The sequence below is a fragment of the Hemiscyllium ocellatum genome, chromosome 7 (assembly GCF_020745735.1).
Source record: "Hemiscyllium ocellatum isolate sHemOce1 chromosome 7, sHemOce1.pat.X.cur, whole genome shotgun sequence".
NCBI classification, from domain to species: Eukaryota; Metazoa; Chordata; class Chondrichthyes; order Orectolobiformes; family Hemiscylliidae; genus Hemiscyllium; species Hemiscyllium ocellatum.
Genome location: NC_083407.1, coordinates 84,457,382 through 84,477,055, shown reverse-complemented (window position 1 = coordinate 84,477,055; position 19,674 = coordinate 84,457,382). Strand labels below are relative to the sequence as shown.

The 19,674-nt window shown below is 40.7% G+C and overlaps 1 protein-coding gene across 11 annotated transcripts in view; it reads left to right on the top strand.

Annotated features, from left to right (window-relative positions):
• LOC132817169 (serine/threonine-protein phosphatase 6 regulatory ankyrin repeat subunit B-like) overlaps window positions 1-19,674 on the top strand; it is a 224,617-nt gene that overhangs the window by 59,739 nt on the left and 145,204 nt on the right. For 6 of the 11 annotated variants that reach the window (XM_060827396.1, XM_060827395.1, XM_060827392.1 and 3 more), the window contains exons 2-5: window positions 6,452-6,535; window positions 10,561-10,639; window positions 13,799-13,869; window positions 15,031-15,075. In XM_060827396.1, coding sequence (XP_060683379.1) covers window positions 6,500-6,535; window positions 10,561-10,639; window positions 13,799-13,869; window positions 15,031-15,075 — 231 coding nt within the window. In that variant the 5' untranslated portion in view covers window positions 6,452-6,499. The remainder of the gene's footprint in view (window positions 1-6,451; window positions 6,536-10,560; window positions 10,640-13,798; window positions 13,870-15,030; window positions 15,076-19,674) is intronic. The other 5 variants (XM_060827397.1, XM_060827393.1, XM_060827402.1 and 2 more) reach the window with 1 other exon arrangement.

Sequence of the window (19,674 nt, the reverse complement as noted above, 5' to 3'; positions counted from 1 at the left end):
GGACCTGTGCAAGCCCAATAGGTTGCAACTGAATTGGAACAGGGCTAACATCCCCGTGGGGAGGTTTGCTAATGTGGTTGGTCGGATTTTAAACTAATTTGGCAGGGAATGAACGACAGAATAGAAGTATAGCAACTGATGATGTACAGACATGTATAGAAGAACCACCAATAATGTTGAGAAGGCAGTGGGAACATAGTCAAGTCAATGCACAAGGGAACATGGCAAAGCTGGATAACATTCATTTTTACATAAGGAGTCTTGCAGGTTAGGCAGACGAGTTGACGATATTGATTTAATGCATGGGGATGTCATATAATTTCTATCATGGAGACATAGTTGAGGGAGTGTCAGGACTAGAGGCTCAATATTCTGGGTTTAAAATCTTTCGGTGAAATGGCATTGCAGTATTGATCAAGGAGTCAAGCAGTAAAGAGCAAATGTATCTTTCGTTCCTCAAATGAAGCCATGTGTTGAATTTAAGAATAAAATAGGATCAATTATTTTGGGAGACCCCCCAAACAGTTGGGGTGAGATAGTAAAACAGTATGCAAATCTCAGAAGTGTAAAAATAATAGGGTAATAGTGTGGGAGTTTCACCTTCCATAATACTAAACTGGAATAGACCGAGTGTGAAAGTCTAGAGGCGGGAAAAGGGATTGAGAAAACATTCATAATGTGTATAGGAGAAAGTCCTACAAGAGACGGGGTGAAGCTGGTCTTTAAATTTAAAGAGATGAGGCTGAACAGATGGTAAATGTGGCAGTGCGGGCTACATTTTGTTAGTGACTGTTATTCAGTAAGATTTAAAGTAATTATGGATAAGGACAAGGATGGACCTTAAAGAATTGGAGGTAGGCTGATCTTTAATAACGTAAGACAGGATCTGGCCAAAGTTTACTGGAAAGAGCTAATTGTAAATAAATCCTCATTAGAGTAGATGGAGAAATTCTAAAGGGAAATAATGCTGGTTGAACTTCTACTTGTCAAGGTGAAGAGTGGGATCAATAAGAGAACCTTGGATGTCAAAGAACATACAGGACTGGATAATGTTGGAACACTCACTAATTTTACATGTCACTTTTTCTGTTTTAGCATTTTTGGTTTGGACTTGTGAACTAAGCTGAGAGCTGAAGATGCCCTTTGGACTGTGAGCAGCAGCTCCTGTTTAATTAAAAAAAATACACTTTTTTAATTGCTTGTGAGGCCAGGACTAAAAGTTAATTGTAGGTTGTTTCTTGTTTAGATGTGTCATAGCATCATTCAGAGAGAAACCTTTGATCCAACTCCTCTATACTGACCCAATTTTCTAAACTAAACTAGTTTCATTTGCCTGTTTGACTCATATCCGTGTAAACCTTCCTATCCACATACCTGTCTAAATGTCTTTTAAAAGGTGTAGCTCATTCCATATATGTACCACCCTCTTTGGAGAAAAGTTGTCCTTTCAGAGGCAATGATGATGGGAGCAAGAATTAGAGGATTGAGTTTAAATTTTGGACTCTCCACAGCCAGTTGCACAAGGCTAGAGTGATGATCACTGAGACAGCAGTGATGATCACTGTGCTGCCCCTATTGGTCCTGTGTCTCTGTTCGCCCAGATAAGATTTATCCCAGGCTGCTACAGGACACAAGGGAAGAGATTGAAAGAGCTGCGACATTAATTTTCAAACTTCACTGACCACAAAAAGGAAGCCAGAACCCTGGAGGACAGCAGACTTGGTAGCATAATTCATGAAAGTTGAGATAAACCAGAAAATTGCAGGCCAGTACGTCTAACATGTGTGATTAGGAAACTGTTGTTTAAAAACAAAATTCCGAGGAGCAGAATTGGAGAGCTGAGGATAGTCAATGGGCTTTGTAAGGGGAAGATTAGATCGATCAAATTTAATTGAATTTTTCAAAGAGGTGACAGGGTATGTAGATGAGGGTAATACAGTTAATATAGTTGTGCTTTTGACAAGGTCTCACATGGCAAACTGGTTAAGAAACTCTGAACCCACAGAATCCAGGGCAGTTTGGTAAATTGCATCCAGATTTGAGTGGCAGAAACAGAGGGTAATGGTCAGTGGCTGTTTTTGACTGGAACCCCTTTTGTCCAGTAGTGTTCCACTGGGTTTGATGCTGTTTCTCTTGCTGCATGTTGTGAACATTAATGATCACGACATGAATATAAGAGATATGGTCAGAGTTTGCAGAATGCCTTAGACTATGGGACAATATAAACATAGAGAATGCTGGAAAAACTCCACAGGTCTGGCAGCATCTGAGGATTGAGAAATAGCATTGACGTTTCAAGATCGTTATGACTCTTCTTTAGTCATACAGGACTTTAACTGCTTTTTCTCTCTTCACAGATTTTTTTCCAGCATTCTCCATGTTTGTTTCAGATTTCCAACATCCACTGTATTTTGCTTTTTTTAAAAACAGGAAAATGTAGATGGGCTGATAAGATGAGTTGAATAGTGATAAATGGAATTTAATCTGATACATTTGAAGAGGACTAACAAGCTAAGGGAATACACACTGAATAGAAGGACTCCAGTAAATACAGAGGATCAGAGACACCTTGGTGTTCATGTCCTAAGATCCTTGAAGACAGCACAGGTAGTTAAGGTGATTAAGGAGATAAATGAGATACTTACCTTCATTCGTCAAAGCATTGAATACGAGGTTAAGGAGGTTATGATGGAGCTGTATAAGACTTGGTTAGTCAACAAGTACTAGATAAGGTGCAAAACTTGACCTACTCTTGGAAAATAAGGCAGGGCAAGTGACTGAGGTGTCGGGGGGGTGGGGGGGCGCAATTTGGGGCCAGCGACCATAATTCTATTAGATTTAAAATAGTAATGGAAAAGGATAGACCAGATCTAGGGCAGCACGGTGGCTCAGTGGTTAGCACTGCTGCCTCACAGCGCCAGGGACCTGAGTTCAATTCCTGCCTCAGGTGACTGACTGTGTGGAGTTTGCATGTTCTCCCCGTGTCTGCGTGGGTTTCCTCCGGGTGCTCCGGTTTCCTCCCACAGTCCAAAGATGTGCGGGTCAGGTGAATTGGCCATGCTAAATTGCCTGTAGTGTTAGGTAAAGGGGTAAATGCAGGGGAATGGGCCTGGGTGGGTTGTGCTTCGGTGGGTCGGTGTGGACTTGTTGGGCCGAAGGGCCTGTTTCCACACTGTAAATAATCTAATCTAATCTAAAAATTGAAATTCTAAATTGGAGGAAGGCCAATTTTGACAGTATTAGACAAGAACTTTCAAAAGCTGATTGGGTGCAGATGTTCGCAGGTAAAGGGATGGCTGGAAGATGGGAAGCCTTCAGAAATTAAATAATGAGAGTTCAGACCAAGTATATTCCTGTTAGGGTGAAAGGAAAAGCTGGTAGGTGTAGGGAAAGCTGGATGACTAAAGAAATTGAGGTTTTGGTTAAGAAAAAGAAGGAATAGACAGGATAGATCAAGTGAATCCTTAGAGTAGAAAGGAAGTAGGAGTATACTTAAATCAGGAGGGCAAAATGGGGACATGAGATAGCTTTGCCAAAGCTGAATTAAGGAGAATGTAAAAGGACAAAAGGGATAGAATAGGGCCCCTCAAAGACCAGCAAAGGTGTTTGTGTGGGGCTGCAGGAGATGGAGGAGATAATAAACCAGTATTTTGCATCAGTATTTAGTGTGGAAAAGGACATGGAAGATGTGGAATGTAGGGAAATAGATGGTGACATCTTGAAAAAATGTTCATATTACAAAGGAAGTGCTGGATGTCTTGAAAAGCATAAAAGTGGATAATTCCATAGGATCTGATCAGGTGTACCCTAGAACTCTGTGGGAAGCTAGGGAAGTGATTGCTGGGCTTTTTGCTGAGATATTTGTATCATAGTTAGTCACCGATGAGGTGCCAGAAGACTGGAGGTTGGGTAACGTGGTGCCACTGTTTAAGAAAGGTAGTAAGGACAAGCCAGGGAACTATAGATGAGTGAGCCTGTCATCAGTGGTGGGCAAGTTGTTGGAGGGAATTCTGAGGGATAGGATGTACATGAATTTGGAAAGACAAGGACTGATTCGGGATAGTCAACATGGCTTTGTGCGTGGGAAACCATGTCTCACAAACTTGATTGAGTTTTTTGAAGAGGTAACAAAGAGGATTAATGAGGGCAGAGCGGTCGATGTGATCTATAAAGACTTCAGTAAGGACAAGGTTCCCTATGGGAGACTGATTAGCAATGTTAGACCTCGTGGAATACAGGGAGAACTAGCCATTTGGATACAGAACTGGCTCAAAGGTAGAAGACAGAGGGTGGTGGTGGAGGGTTGTTTTTCAGATTGGAAGCCTGTGACCAGTGGAGTACCACAAGGATTGGTGCTGTGTCCTCTACTTTTTGTCATTTATATAAATGATTTGAATGTGAGCATCAGAGGTATAGATAGTAAGTTTGCAGATGATAACAAAATTGGATGTGTAGTGGACAGAGAAGAAGGTTACCTCAGATTACAACAGGATCTTGATTAGATGGGCCAATGGGCTGAGAAGTGGCAGATGGAGTTTTAGATAAATGTGAGGTGCTGCATTTTGGGAAAGCAAATCTTAGAAGAAATTATACACTTGATGGTAAGGTCCTAGGGAATGTTGCTGAACAAAGAGACCTTGTAGTGCAAGTTTATATCTTCTCGAAAGTGGAGCCGCAGGTAGTGAAGAAGGCATTTGGTATGGTTTCCTTTCTTGGTCAGAGTATTGAGTACAGGAGTTTGGGAGGTCATGTTGCGGCTGTACAGGACATTGGTTAGGCCATGTTTGGAATATTGCGTGCAATTCTGGTCTCCTTCCTATCAGAAAGATGTTGTGAAATTTGAAAGGGTTCAGAAAAGGTTTACAAGGATGTTGCCAGGGTTGGAGGATTCGAGCATTGGGGAGAGGCTGAACAGGCTGGGGCTGTTTTCCCTGGAGCATCGGAGGCTGAGGGGTGACCTTATAGAGGTTTATAAAATCATAGGGGCATGGATAGGATAAATAGGCGAAGTCTTTTCCTTGTGGTGGGGAATCCAGAACTAGAGGGTATAGGTTTAGGGGAAAAGATATAAAAGGGACCGAAGGGGCAACTTTTTCACACAGGAGGTGGTACGTGTATGGAGTGAGCTGCCAGAGGAAGTGGTGGAGGTGAGTACAATTGCAACATCTTAAAAGGCATCTGGATGGGTATATGATTAGGAAGGGTTTGGAGGGATATGGGCTGGGAGCTGGGAGGTGGGACTAGATTGGGTTCCAATATCTGGTTGGCATGGACAAGTTGGACTGCATGTTCTGATCCGTACTGTACATCTCTGACTCTAACTGGTGAACTATGTGGAATTCTGGTCACCACACTTGCGAAAGGATGTGAGGGGACAGAAGAGATTCATCAGATTTTACCTCAGCTGAAGTGATTCATCTAAGAGGATCGAATTATTTTTCCCATGGCAGGGAAGGTAGAGCTGTTAGGATGAAATATTTCCCATTAGTAGGGGGAGTCAATAACAAGGGAACGCCATTTTGAGATGAGCAGGAGGTTTAGAAGGAATTTGCAGAGAAGTTTATACGTTCAAAGGATTATTGGTATCTGGAAGACTCTGCCTGAAAGGATAGTAGAAATGGGAATCCTCCTGCATTTAAGAACCATTTAGACGAAAACTTTAAACACTATAGCTTACAAGGCTAAGGGCCAAATGCTGAAAAATGGGGTTAGAATTGGTGGATGTTTGATGACCAGCACAGACATGATAGACTGAAGTGCCTCTTTCCATACTGTAAATATTCTATGTATCTCTGTGGCCTCTGGGATGGCCAAGGTGTCCTTTGAGTGTATAAATTGGTCTGATATTCTCTGGAGGTTAGAATAACTTCACGCAAAAGTTTATTGAACCTTTGGAATTCTGTAGCCCAGGACTGTGGATGCTCCATCATTCAATAAATTTTAAAGCTTGAATTGACAGATTTTTGCTATCTCTGGGAATTTGATACAGGGAACAAGTGGGCAGGCAGGTTTGAAGCCCAAGATTGCTATGATTATGTTGAATGATGGCATGGGTTCAATGAGTCATATAGTCTACTTCTGCTCCTACTACTTGTGTTCTTTTAAGGAAGAAAGTAGTTGTGTAATCACAAAAAAAAATTCTTACAGTTGAATTATTTGTTTTGGTAGTTTACCTTTTATCTCTACTGTTTTGATTTTGCATTAACAGATTTTGCAGTAATTATTGGCAAAGTGTTGACTTTCTTAGTTTTCTTTCAGACTGTTGAAGTACTTGGGGAAGAAAGAGCTGCTATTGAGAAGCTGGCTGAAATTTGAAATGTGTTGTATTAATTTAATGCTGAAATGTGTGTTGTTTTCTGAGCTCTTCGTTTTTTTAAATTCATATGAACCTGCCTACATATTTTTAAAATTCTGTAAAATGATCACAGAAATTATTTTCTTTCTCTCCTAGCCTCCATTGGTCCAGGCAATATTTAACGGAGATCCTGATGAGGTGCGAATGTTGATTTATAAAACTGAAGATGTCAATGCTTTGGTAGGTTACTGTTTTTGGTAAGCAAAAAATTTGTTTCCAGAACATTTATTTTTAACTGATTAGTTTGCAAAACTGAACTCATAGCTGGATTGTTCTGATGCATAATGCTCAACTTCAATTGACTGGAGACTAGAGTGAAATGTTTCAGTTTGTGTCCAAGAGCATGTTGCCAAGATGAGGATGTTTTTCAATACTTCTCTTTATCTGACATTCATAAGAAAATACTATTGAAAGTGTATTCCTTTTTATACTGAAAGAGGCTTTCAGTTTAAAATCCAGGAGAAACATAAAAGCATTGAATGTAGCAGCAGGAATTTGACCCTTCGAATCTGCTCTACCTTTCAATATGATCATGACTGAACTTCCAACTCAGTACACTGATCCTATTATTTTCCCATACCCTTTGATCCCTTTAGTCCTAAGAACTACACCATATCTTGATTGTCTTCAATGTATTGGCCTCGATACTTTGTGGCAGAGAATTCCACAGTCTGACCATTCTCGAGGTGGAGAAATTTCTCCTCGGCTCTGTCGTAAAAGGTCCACCTCTTGTCCTTTAGATTACAACCCTTGGTTCTGGACTCCATGATCATTGAGAACATACTTCCTGCTTCTATCTTGTTTGAATTTGTTAGGTTTCTATGGAACACTCCCTCATTCTTTGACACTCCAGTGATTATAGTCCTAGCCAATCCAGTCTCTCTCTGTACATCAGTGTTGCCATCCCAGGAAACCATTCAATGAATCTTATTTGTACTCGCCCAATAGCCAGAACATCTATCCTCAGATGAGTAGACCAAACTGTAAGCAATACTTCAATTGTGGTCTTACCAATGCTCTGTATAATTACAGTAATACATCCCTGCTCCTGTACTTGAATCTTCTTGCTTCAAAGGCCAACATTCCATTTCTTCCTTGACTGCCAGCTGCACCTGCATATTTATGTTCAGTAACCAGTGTATGAGAACAACTCTGTCTTAGTACAGCTACCCCCAAATCTATTGTCATTCGTATAATTATGTGCCTGCTGGTTTTGTTACCAAAGTGGATAAGCTCACATTTATCCAAATTGTACTGCATCTGTCATGTATTTGCCATCTTTCTTTACTTGTCCATATCACACTGAACTTCTATGCATTCTCCTCACCGCATACTCTCCTGTACAGATTGGTGTCATCTGCAAATTTGAAGATAGGACAAGTGGTTCCCTCATTTAAATCATTTAATAATGTTACGTTAAAAATTACTGAGGTACAAGCATCCATTCCTGTGGTACTCCAATAGACACTGCCTGCCACTATACAATATTTGTATTTTTGTTTCCTGTTGTCAGTCAATTCTCGATCCATTTCAGTACACCATCTCCAGTCTCATGTGCTTCAATCTTACGTGCTAATCTCTTACTGGGACCTCATCAAAAGCCTCTGAAAGTCCAAGTAAACAGGATCCACTGGCTTCCCCTTATCCACTCTATTAGTAACATCTTCAAAAAATTCAAGATTTGCCAAGCATAGCTTCCCCTTCATAAATCCACGCTAACTGTCCAATTCTGTCATTAATTTCCAAGTGTTCCGTTGTTACATTCGTGTATAATGAGCTTTAGAATTTTTCTGACTACCAATCTCAAGCTAATCAGTCTGTAATTGACTGTTTTCTGTCTGCCTCCCTTAAAAAAATTAGGTTACATTAGCCACTGTCCAATTCGTAGGGACTGTTTCAAAGTCTACAGAAATTTGGAAAATGACCAGCACATTTGCTACTTCTTGGGCTTGTTCCTTTACATACTGAGATGAAGCTTATCCGGCTCTGGGAATGTATCGAATTTTAATTCATCTGGTTTGCCCAGCAGCATTTCCCTGCAGTGTTTGTTTTTTTTTGCATGGAGGAGAGCAAGCCTCTACTTTGTGGTGAACATGGGACTCTGGAATCAGCAGATGCTATGTTGATGGAGGCAGTGTCAGTGAGGTAGGCCAGTGGCAAAAGATGGCACCTGAGAGTTGGTGATTTCATTGTTGGCCTGGTGACAGTGACGCAGTGGTGCAAGGGCATCAACAAAGTGAGCCTTGGCAAGAGACGTGATTTGAAGTTGGTGGGTCCTGCGCAGGTGGCAGCGAGGTGATAGTGGTTCTAAGCTGGCTCAGAATTTAGGTAGACTTCTCTTTAAGCTATACGTTTTCATGTTCCTCTTATTCTTAAAACTGTCACGATGGTGCCATAATGTTGAGACAAATAAAAGCCTTTCTCTGTATTTATTGTATTTTGCAATGCAGTATTTCGAAACCGTAAAATACATGTGGCAATAAAATCATTTTTTTATTTGTCACGTGTCGTGGTCACACAGCATGGAAACAGACCCTTTGGTCCAAGTTGACCATGCTGGCCTACTTTCTCAAAATAAACTAGTCCCACTTACCTGTGTTTGGCTCATATCCTTCTAACCCTTTCCTATTCATGTACCTGTCCAAATGTATCTTAAATGTTGTAGCTGTATCTGCGTCAATCACTTCCTCTAATTTATTCTGCATATGAACCACCCTCTGTGTGTGGAAAGAGTTGGCCCTTGGGTCCCTTTTTAAATCTTTCTCTTTCAACCTTAACAGTATGTGTCTTAGGGTGGGGGTAGCAGTTGAAACTAAGTGAAAGGCATTTGCTGTTCACCTTATCTATGCCCCTCATGATTTTATAAACCTCGAAGGTCACACTGAACTTAATGAAAGCGCCACTAACTCTAGTCCAGCTAAGACCAATGCTCAAACCTAAAATCTGGCTCAGTGATGCATTATAGAACAAGGGAATTAGGTGGTTTGATGGCTGGTTTGTGTTGCAGTACTGCCAATAGTGTGGATTAATTTCCTGTACCAGATGAGGTTACTGTGAAGGACTCTCCTTCACAACTTCTCCCTTGTCTGAGGTGTGGCAACCCTCAGGTTAACCACCACCACTCTTTTCTCTAATGAGAAGAGAACAGCCCCATAGTCTGTGGTGACTCTGGCGACTTTATCTTTTACTTACACCAACCACATGAACTGTAGCAGTTCAAGAATGCCGCTCACCGTAACCACCTGAAGAGCAGTAAGGAATGAGCATTAGAAACATAAGACATAGGATTATAACTTGTAGATTGGAGATTAAAGTGTGAAGTGCAAGATGAAAGGAAAGGAATTTGAAATGCTTTGTTAACAAAGTCAGGCTTGGAATTGAGAGAACTTAACCAGTGCACAACCTATCTATTAAGCTTGAGATTAGAGTCAGCAGGTCAACCCTTATCTCATTAAAATGTTTCAATTATTTATGTAGTTCTCAGATGAAAAACAAAAATCGGCTTGTCAGCAACAGAATTCTTTGGCGCTATCATCAAATTTGCCAAAAGGTTTGTTAACTTCATTAGAAAGAGAAATAGGTCAGCTAATCAAAAGGGTGTTTTCATGTACAGCAACAATCGTATTTCCTCAAAATATGAAATCTTGTGATTTTTTTAGTTAAACGTTAAGTCCAAACAACCAGTATTTAAGTGTTTGTTGTCTCTGAGAATCTTAACACAGCCTAAAAACACCAAATACAGAACAATACTGTATCATACAATTCCAGATTGATCAGTGCGTATTTACTTTGGAGCCTTTTAAGAATTTTTAGTTTGATAATACAAACGTAAATTAGTTTCATAGAATATTAAGTCTGTGCATCAACATGGTATGTCAAAGTTTGCTGGAAGGCATGAAATACAGAATAACTATGCATTTATTTCCTCTTTTTATGGAAATGAATAAAGTTGTTCCTAGTGTGTGAACAAATAGTGTCGGAGAATTGGGTGATTTAATGCACTTGTACTGTAAATTGATAGTTCCCTGGCAATCTTGAATGAGTCATTTGACCCTGTTGGCTCATGTCTAGTCAATGATTGGCGTGGTCAGTTTTTAATCCATACCATGCAATCCACATTCAAATTTAATTCACTAATGACACTCAGAATAGATTATTTATGTATATCGTTTTAACATGCTCAATTATGATTTTTTTTTCAAAAGGATCCTGAAAAGCGGACACCACTACATGCAGCTGCCTTTCTTGGTGATGCTGAAATCATCGAGCTGCTTATCTTGTCAGGTAAGTCCAGTGCTGACATTCCTATTTGTGCCAGTTAATTCCGAACAGAAAAGATTGGCATTAAGTTTTTGCTTTAATTTTTTGAACTGTGATGATGCATACAAGATTATGTGGAATTAAACATTGTGTTCATTAAAAATTCAGGAAATCTTTATTTGATACACAATGTAGTTCACACTACTTTATTTCTCCCCTTTTAATAGAGACTTAAAACAAAATATGGCATCAGGAGATATGAGGGTAGATTTAATAAAAGGTTCCTCAAAGAGGTAGGTCTTAGAGTGCCTGAGAAGAGCAAGATGAGATACAGTTGCAAAGCTTGGCACATAGGTAGTTGAAGGAGCAGCTGCTAATAGTGGAGCCATCAAGAAACTGGAATTAGGATTGCAATTAACTTGAAAGGCTGTGGAGCTAGAGGAGATTAGAGTAAGGGAAGAGCCAAATCATACAAGAATTGAAAGCAAGAATGACAACTTGAAAATCTTGGTGCTGTGTAGGTCAACAACTATAGAATTAATAGACCAAAAGTATTTCCTTAAGTATAGATGCAGGCAACCAGAGTTTTGGGCAATCTCATGTTTATAGGGTGCAGAATATGGGAGACCATTCAGATGTATGTCAGAACAGAAAAGCCTAAAGATAACATGAATGAAAGTTTCAGCAGCAGAAGAGCTGAGGCAGGGATTGGCTGGGAAATGGTAGAGATTTAAATAAGCAATATCCATCTGTGATCACAAAGCTAATTTTGGTTACAAGTATGATGCTAAATCTGCAGTTTGATTCAGCCTCTGACACTTGCCAGTGAGAGGAATGGAAGACAATTGCTTCAATCTTCCTATTTAATTGTAGAAATGGTTGCTCAACCAATGCTGGATGTCAGACAAGAAATCTGACACATGAGTAATACTATGGGGTGATTTGTTAGAGATGGATGCCATAACTGTACATGATGTATTTTCTGATGATGTTGAGGGGCAGCCTGTAAATCAAAAATAGCAATCCAAGTTTAGAACTTTGGGCGATGCCAAACCAACTGTCTAGAGTACATAGAGAGACCAATAATGTTGATTATATAAATGATCATAGAAGCATGAGACTGTAGTGTCTCCTAGCTGGGAAACTGTGGGGAAGCATAGGAGCAAGATTGAATGATCAGCTATGTCCAAGGGCTGCAGATGGGTTGTAAAGTTGAAGGGAGACCATTTGCCTTCCTCATTGTCATATGGGAAACCATTTATGGTTTGGGCTAAAACTGTTTGGATTAACATAGAAGGGTATTTAACTATGGACTTCTGGAAAAATGGGCATTGATGTGCAAGGCAAAAATGAAAAACTTGAGAGAGGAAGGATATTATTAAATTAGAGCAAGTTTAGAAACGATTTACCAGGATATTGCTAAGAATGGAAGATTTGCCTTATAAAAATCGGATGGATATGCTGGGACCTTTTTCCATTGGAGTGTAGGAGGTTTAGCAGTGACCTTAGAGGTTTGTAAAGTAATGAGGGGCATGGATAAGGTGAATAGCAAGGGTCTTTTCCCTAAGGTGGGGGAGTTCAAAACTAGTGGGCATGTTTTCATGCTGAGAGGGGAAAGTTTTTAGAAAGGACATGAGGGGCTGCATTTTCGCACGATGGTTTGTGTGTGGAATGAACTGCCAGAGGAAGTGGTGGATGCAGGTAACTTACAAAATTTAAAAGACATTTGGATAAGTTAATGAATAGGAAAGCTTTGGAGGGATATGGGCCAAACATAGGCAAGTAGGACTCATTTATTTGGGAACATGGTCAGTGTGGACTAGTTGGACCAAAAGGTTTGTGTCCATGCTGTATAACTCTGACTCTAGGAATAGGAGTATTGAATTGTACTTCTGTTTTCAGATGAGCCTTTAGACCAGAACCCATCTCTCCCCTTGGTTGGAAATGCAAGATCTGATGACACTTTATCTTGGCCAGCATTTATCTTTGTTTAAGCATTAGCGAAAATAAGTTATCCGGTCATTTCCCTTTTTTGTGGACATTCACTGTTGTATTTGTTTACATTTTTACAATTGATTACACTTCTAAAGTATTTAATTGGCAGTAAACTAGTTTTGGATATCCCAAAGGAAATGAAAGGTGCTTCTGAAGTTTCTGAAAGGCAACTTATACCTCGTTCAGGAATCTTAGCCATTCATCTCCTTGTTTCCATATAATAACTTTATGCTCATCTTGGTAGATTAAGAATTCAATTAGAAATTTCCACATCAATTCAAACAAATCTCCCTGCTAGAATATGCAGGTAGTTAGGAAGACAAATGGAACGTAAGCCCTTATTTCAAGATGTTTGGAATAGGTAGGGAAATCTTACTGCATCTCTAAAGGTGTCTTATCTGGAATACTGTGAACAGTTTTGGTCCCATTAGTTAAAGAAAAATAAACATGGAGGCAGTTCAAAGAAAGTTCACTAGGATGATCCCTGGTATGAAGGGAATTTCTTATGAGTAAAGGCTGAACAGGTAATGGTGACTCTACTCACTGGAGGTCAGGGTAATGCAAGGTAACTTATTGAAACTTAAAGGATTCTTTAGGGGTTTGACAGGGTAAACGCTGAGAGGATATTTCCCCTTTTGGCATAGAATTGGATCAGAGAGCATAGTGTTAAAATAAAGGGGTGTCAATTTTAGAGAGAGATGAGGGCTAGTTTCTTCTGAGGGTTGACTGCCTTTGGCACTGTCCCACAGAGCTGTGTCCAGAGTCCTTGCATATATTCTAAAATTAGAGGTGTTTGTCTAGGGACCAATATAGGCTAGCAAGCATAGATTGGCACTGAGTGTTAGGATGAATTCACAACATTTCAGTTGAGCTCAATATTGTATGGGTGAAATAGGCTGACCAGGACCACTTTGGAATAATTTTTGAAGAGGTTGTCTGATCATTACAGATTGTATACGATCCTCAACAATGATAAATTGATTTAGTGATAGCATTTTGTAATTCGTATCTGTACCAATTTGAATTATGTATTTATGAACCCATGCTGCTACTTGCTCAACTTAAGTAACTTCAAAATGTGTTATGTTGCGGTATCCTTAATACGAGATACTAAAGAAGACTCTGTATTGCATGTTTATTTTCAATGCACAGGGTACAATTACTCTATTCATGATTTTTATTTTACAGGCGCACGTGTCAATGCTAAAGATAATATGTGGCTAACCCCACTTCATCGTGCCATTGCTTCTCGGAGTGATGTAAGTTTACCAACCTGGTTCTTTGGAATTGATCTATTGTCGCTTGTACTGAGATACAGTGAAAAGTGTTGCTTTGCTTGCTATTCAGGCAGGTTGTAACAAAAAAATATAAAATACAATTTACATCTGCAGGAAGGTACAGAGAGAGATCAGAATTAACATTTGAGAGATCTGTTCAAAAGTTCAATAATAGCACGGAAGAAGCTATTCTTGAATCTATTCATATGTGCACTCAAACTTTTATATCTTCTACCTGATGGAAGAGGGTGGAGGAGAGTAACTGGGGTGGGAGGTGTCCATGATTATGTTGGTTACTTTCTCGAGACAGTAGGAAGTATAGATGGAGCCAGTGGATGGAAGGCTGCTTTGTGTGATGGATTGGGCTGTATTTACGACACTCCGTAATTTCTTGCCGTCTAGAGAAGACCAGTTCCTGTACCATCCTGTGATGCATCCAGATAGGATGCTTTTTTTTTTGGTAAATATATTTATTAGCAAATGTTTAACTTTACAAACATATAAAATTATTGAAAAATGTAATCAATAACAAATACCAGTATAATAAAAACACAAATTACAATACAACTACTGCCTACTAACTACTAACCTACCCTATAAGACAACGCAAACCCTAACACTGTGCAAAGCAACACCAATACATAAGTAAATAACTAATAGATCAAAAAATCACAAAATACAGAACAGCTATGCTCTGCTCAGCGCAAAGCTCCCAAACAAAGGAACGGAAGCATTGTATATTTACCCGTATTAACCAAGACCCCCTCCAGGGCCTAGGGCTTGACAAACCTAACTGTCCTAGTTAAACAAACACCCTAGTTAAGATAACTGACAAATCTATATCCAAATAACTCAAGTAAGGCTGCCATATCTTATAAAAATGGTCTGTTGTGTGGTACACCATGTTTCTAAAAGTGTCCAAGGGAATGTGCTCCATAATTAATTTCTGCCATCCCAACAAGCCTGGAGGGTTCTCAGACACCCAGGTCATCAGAATATTTTTTCGTGCACAATATGCAAGAATATTAAACCGTTTCTTCCCATGCCCATCTAAAGATGGTAAATTCAATAGACCTAAGAGCAGAGATATCTGGTCAACTTTGACTTCAGTCCTCAATACCCTCCCTATCTCTCCCCCCACAGCGCTCCAATAAACACAGAGCCTTGTGGAGTGTCCAGAAGCAATGGGTAAGAATATCTACACTTATTTTACATTTGGGGTACACTGAAGATGCCCCTTTTTAAAACTTTGCCAGATGGTCTGGTGCTCGATGAGTTTTGTGTAGAACTTTTAACTATGTAGCGCATGTTCTATTACAGATTAACATCTTTTGAGCATTCTCCCCTATGTTTTCTCATGTTTCAGAAGAGGTCTCCACTCCTAGCTCTTGCTTCCAGACCCCTCATAACCGGTTAATATCCTGCCACCCAGCAGCTGATAGAGGGCGCTAACTGAAAGGGTTCTTGTGGAATGTAGCAACATCCCCTCTGTATCGGGCTTATAGGTCTTAGTGAGAAGCATAGTCGTCTTCTGGATGAAATCCCTAACCTGAAAAGACGGAAAAGATCTCTGCTGGGGAACCCGTATTTGCGGCTCAGTTGCTCAAAAGACATCATAACCTCCCCCTCAAACAAGTCTCCCAAACTAGAAACTCCTCTCACACCCATAGTTTGAACCCTGAGTCCATTATCCCTGGTCGGAACCCTGGCATGCCAATTATAGGCATAGGTGGCGAAGTCTTGGATAAGCAGCCCTCACTCTGATGCATCGCACTCTATGCCTTGACTGTACTGATGACAATGGGGTTCTGGCAGTGGTCCATAACTGTCCTCCTCTTATCCATGCACAACAGGTTAATAAGAGGGCACTTTGCCTGGGAGGCCTCAATATATATAGAGCTGAAAATGTGTTGCTGGAAAAGCGCAGCAGGTCAGGCAGCATCCAAGGAACAGGAAATTCGACGTTTCGGGCATAAGCCCTTCTCAGCACCAGGCCTCAATATACAGCCATATTGAGTTTGGATCATTACCTACCCAATCACAGACAAAGGACAGTAGGGAACTCACTTGGTACTTCCTGATGTCTGGGAAATCAACTCCTCCCCCTCCTTGAGGCAACTGCAATTTAGTAAGTTTGATGAGGGGCTGTTCACGATGCCAGACAAAGGAACCAAACCATCTCATAAGCTTCCGCAGTGTTGACTTGGGAAATATTCTAGGGAGCATATACATGGGATAAAGCAAACAAGGAAGAACATTCATCTCAATGAGAGATATTCGGCCCAGCCATAAATTGGAAGAGCCTCCCATCTCTGGAGATCTCGCCTAATATTGTTGACCAAAGTAAGCAAATTTAGTCCAAAATAACAGACCAAACTTGGGGGGTAATAAAAATGTCTAGGTGTTGGAATCCTGCCCCTGACCACTTAAAAGGGAACTTGGGGCCACCTTCAACTTCTGGCACATCCTTAAGGTTCCCCAAAGGCGTAGCCTCCTATTTTGCAAAATTAATCTTATATCGTGAAATAGCCCCAAATGAATTGATACATTGTATCAAATGAGGTATGGAGGTCATACAGTGTAATCTTGTGTGCACTCAATCCCACTTCCGGAGCGGTTATGTGGAAGCTCTGATGAAAGAGCTGCTGGCAGAGGCCAATCATCGACGTAAACATCAATCCTAAAATTCCCAGACTTCACCCAGTTGGTAATGACTGTGGTCAGAGGGTAGCGATATAAAACCTCCACCCACCTAGCAAAGACTCACCCAACCCAAACTGTTCTCAGTCATAAAATAGATATGGCCAGTCCACCCAGTTAAATGCTCTCTCTGTATCTAAGGAAATCACCAACCCCTGAATCGATTGTTCCTGACAAACTTGGACCATATCCAGCAACTTCTAATATTATTAGAGGACCTATAGCTCCTTATAAAGCCTGTCTGGTCCTCTTTAACAATATGGGGCAACATCTTTTCCAATCTCAGCGCCAGAATCTTGGACAGAATGTTGAAATCTGAATTTAAGAGATGGGCCTGAATGAGGCACAATCCTCTGGAACCTTCCCCTTCTAAGAATTAAGGAAATATTAGCTTCTCTCAAAGATGGTGATTGGCATTCATGCATATTAGGAGTGATTGTATATCTCCAGCATCAGCCCTCAGAATCCCTATAAACTCCTTATAAAACTCACTTGGGAGACCATCAGGGCCAGGTGCTTTCCCACTCTGAAGTTGCCTAGCTACCTCCTGTATCTCCTGAATTGTCAAGGGGGTATTAAGGAGAGAGTTAAAAACAATGACTGCAGATGCTGGAAACCAGATTCTGGATCAGTGGTGCTGGAAAAGCACAGCAGTTCAGGCAGTATCCAACGAGCAGCGAATTCGACGTTTCGGGCAAAAGCCCTCAGGAGAGGCCTGTTCCGTGGTTACCTCCTGCGAGGTTCAGGTTCTAAAAAAAAGTCTCTATTTTAGCCCTCCTGTCCTCACAACTTTCAGACCAATACAATTCAGAGTAAAAGCTCGAAAAAGCCTAATTAATCTTTTTAGCATCGTATGTAAGGACCCCAGCACTGTCTTTGATTGCAGTAATGGATTGGGGTGTACACTTTTTCCTAGTCAGGTGTGCTAAGTACTTCCCTGGCCTATCCCCATATCTTAGCAGCCTTTGTCTAGCAAAAGCAAGTTCTTCCTTTGCGTTTTGTGTCGGTATTGAATTCAAGGTAGCCCAGAGGGCAGTGACCCGCTGTAGCTTAGTCACTGAAGGCCACGCAAAATATGCCACCTCGGCGGCTTTCAACCGCATCTCAAATAGATGCTGCTGTTCCTTCTTCTGTCTTTTCTGGCTAGCCAAATAGGAAATAGCTAATCCCCTAGCAAAGACCTTAGCAGTTTCCCACAGCATAGATGGACTACTAGCCATGCCTGAGTTGATAGTCAATAATTCCTGAAACTCCTTCAAAAAGTATTTCACAAATTTGGAATCCTGAAGGAGAAAAGGGTCCAAATGCCAGTGCCGCAAACCTAGTCCTTCACTCTTTGCCTTAACTTCCAAATATACTGCTGTGTGATCAGAGATTAGCTACATTCTCAATTTTACAACCCATAATCGAATCCAGAAGGGCCGAGGGAGCCAGGAAGTGGTCAAACCTCATGAAATATTCATGTGGGTTTGAAAAAAAGGTGAAGTCCCTGCTGGTAGGGTGAAGACATCTCCAAATATCCACCAGCTCCAACTCCTCGTATAAGTCAACCACCTTGGCCTGCGAATAAATAATTGGGGGCCCACAAGGCATCCTGTCCACTGTCAGATCCAAAGGACAATTAAACTCCCCACCCCCTTATAATAATGTGCCGTGTTCTAAAAGCACTCAACTTAGAGAAAGCAGTAATTAAAAATTTGAGGGGATGCGCCAGAGGACAGTAGACATTTAAAATGCCATATTCCTCCCCATGTATCAGGAGTTTAAGTATCACAAACTGTCTCTGCTCATCTTTCACCTGCTCTAATAATGTGAACGGAAGATTTTTCTGGATAAGTACCACCACTTCCCTACTTTTAGTAGTAAAGGATGAAAAGAATACCTGGTCAGAGCCCCCCCGTTATAATTTCAGGTGTTCCCCATCATCAAGATGGGTTTCCTGCAACAAAGCAATATCAACCCTTTCCCTCTTAGTGCTAGAAAGTACTTTTTTCATTTTAACAGGCAAATGATTTCCCTTAATGTTCTAGGTGCACCAGTTAAGAAGACACTTCGCCATATCTCCTTTCAGAGACCCTTGAACCCCTGGGAGGGAGAACCCTGCTTGCAAAGCGCTGAGCACAAGTAAATAAAGACTCAGAGTTAAAGAACTATACATACAAAAACTACTCTATCATAACTATAAACAACTATTACAACCAAAAAGCTACAAAGAAAACCAACTATAAAACCTTGAATGGAAGACTCTTCCCCCTGCCCAAAGGGGGCTCTCACCCTACCCATCCCCTCCTTCACAGCTCCCTCAAACCTGGACTGTGCCCCAGCCTTAGGCCAGAAAAAAAAACAAGGCGATGATCCTTAAATCAACAGAAAAAAGACAAATTCAGGATGAGAACTCCACTCAACCCTGGCTTCTTGTCACCCCTACTTGTGACTAAACAATAAACAGAACAAACACAAAAAAGAGGGGGGGACAACAAAGAACAGCCACAAAATTTCTCTTCAGAAAATCGAATTATTTAAAAAAACCTTATTCCAAGGCTTTTCCCCCCTTTCCAAAAAAGAAATTATTAGGGAGAAAGAAAGGAATAGAAAAAAAGGGAAAACATGCAGAAAGAAGGAAAAGAGAACAAACATTAACTATATTGTTCAGGCCAATTCATCTATTTTAAAGTGTCTACAAAGTTTTTAGCTTTATCCGCTGAGTCAAATGTATAAACTGAGTCTTCGTGGCTGAAATGGACCACTGCGGGATATCTCATGGTGTACTGGATGCCCAGGTTCCTCAGCCTCTCTTTAACTTCATCGAAGGACTTCCTCTTGCGAATTAAAGCTGCAGAGAATTCCAGGAAAAACATTATTTTTGACCCCTTGTGCAGCCGTGCCTGAGGATCATTTCTCAGTAATCTGGAAGCTTCTATAACTTTTTGCTTGTCCTTATGAGTGGAAGTGCACTAGGACCGAGTGGGGGCACTGTACCGGCCCTGACCTGTACACTGTAACCTGATAAGCCCCTTCAATCTGCAGCCTGCTGGACTCGATGTGAAGGCCCAAAAACTTCGTCAATCAGCTTTCAAAGAAGCTGAC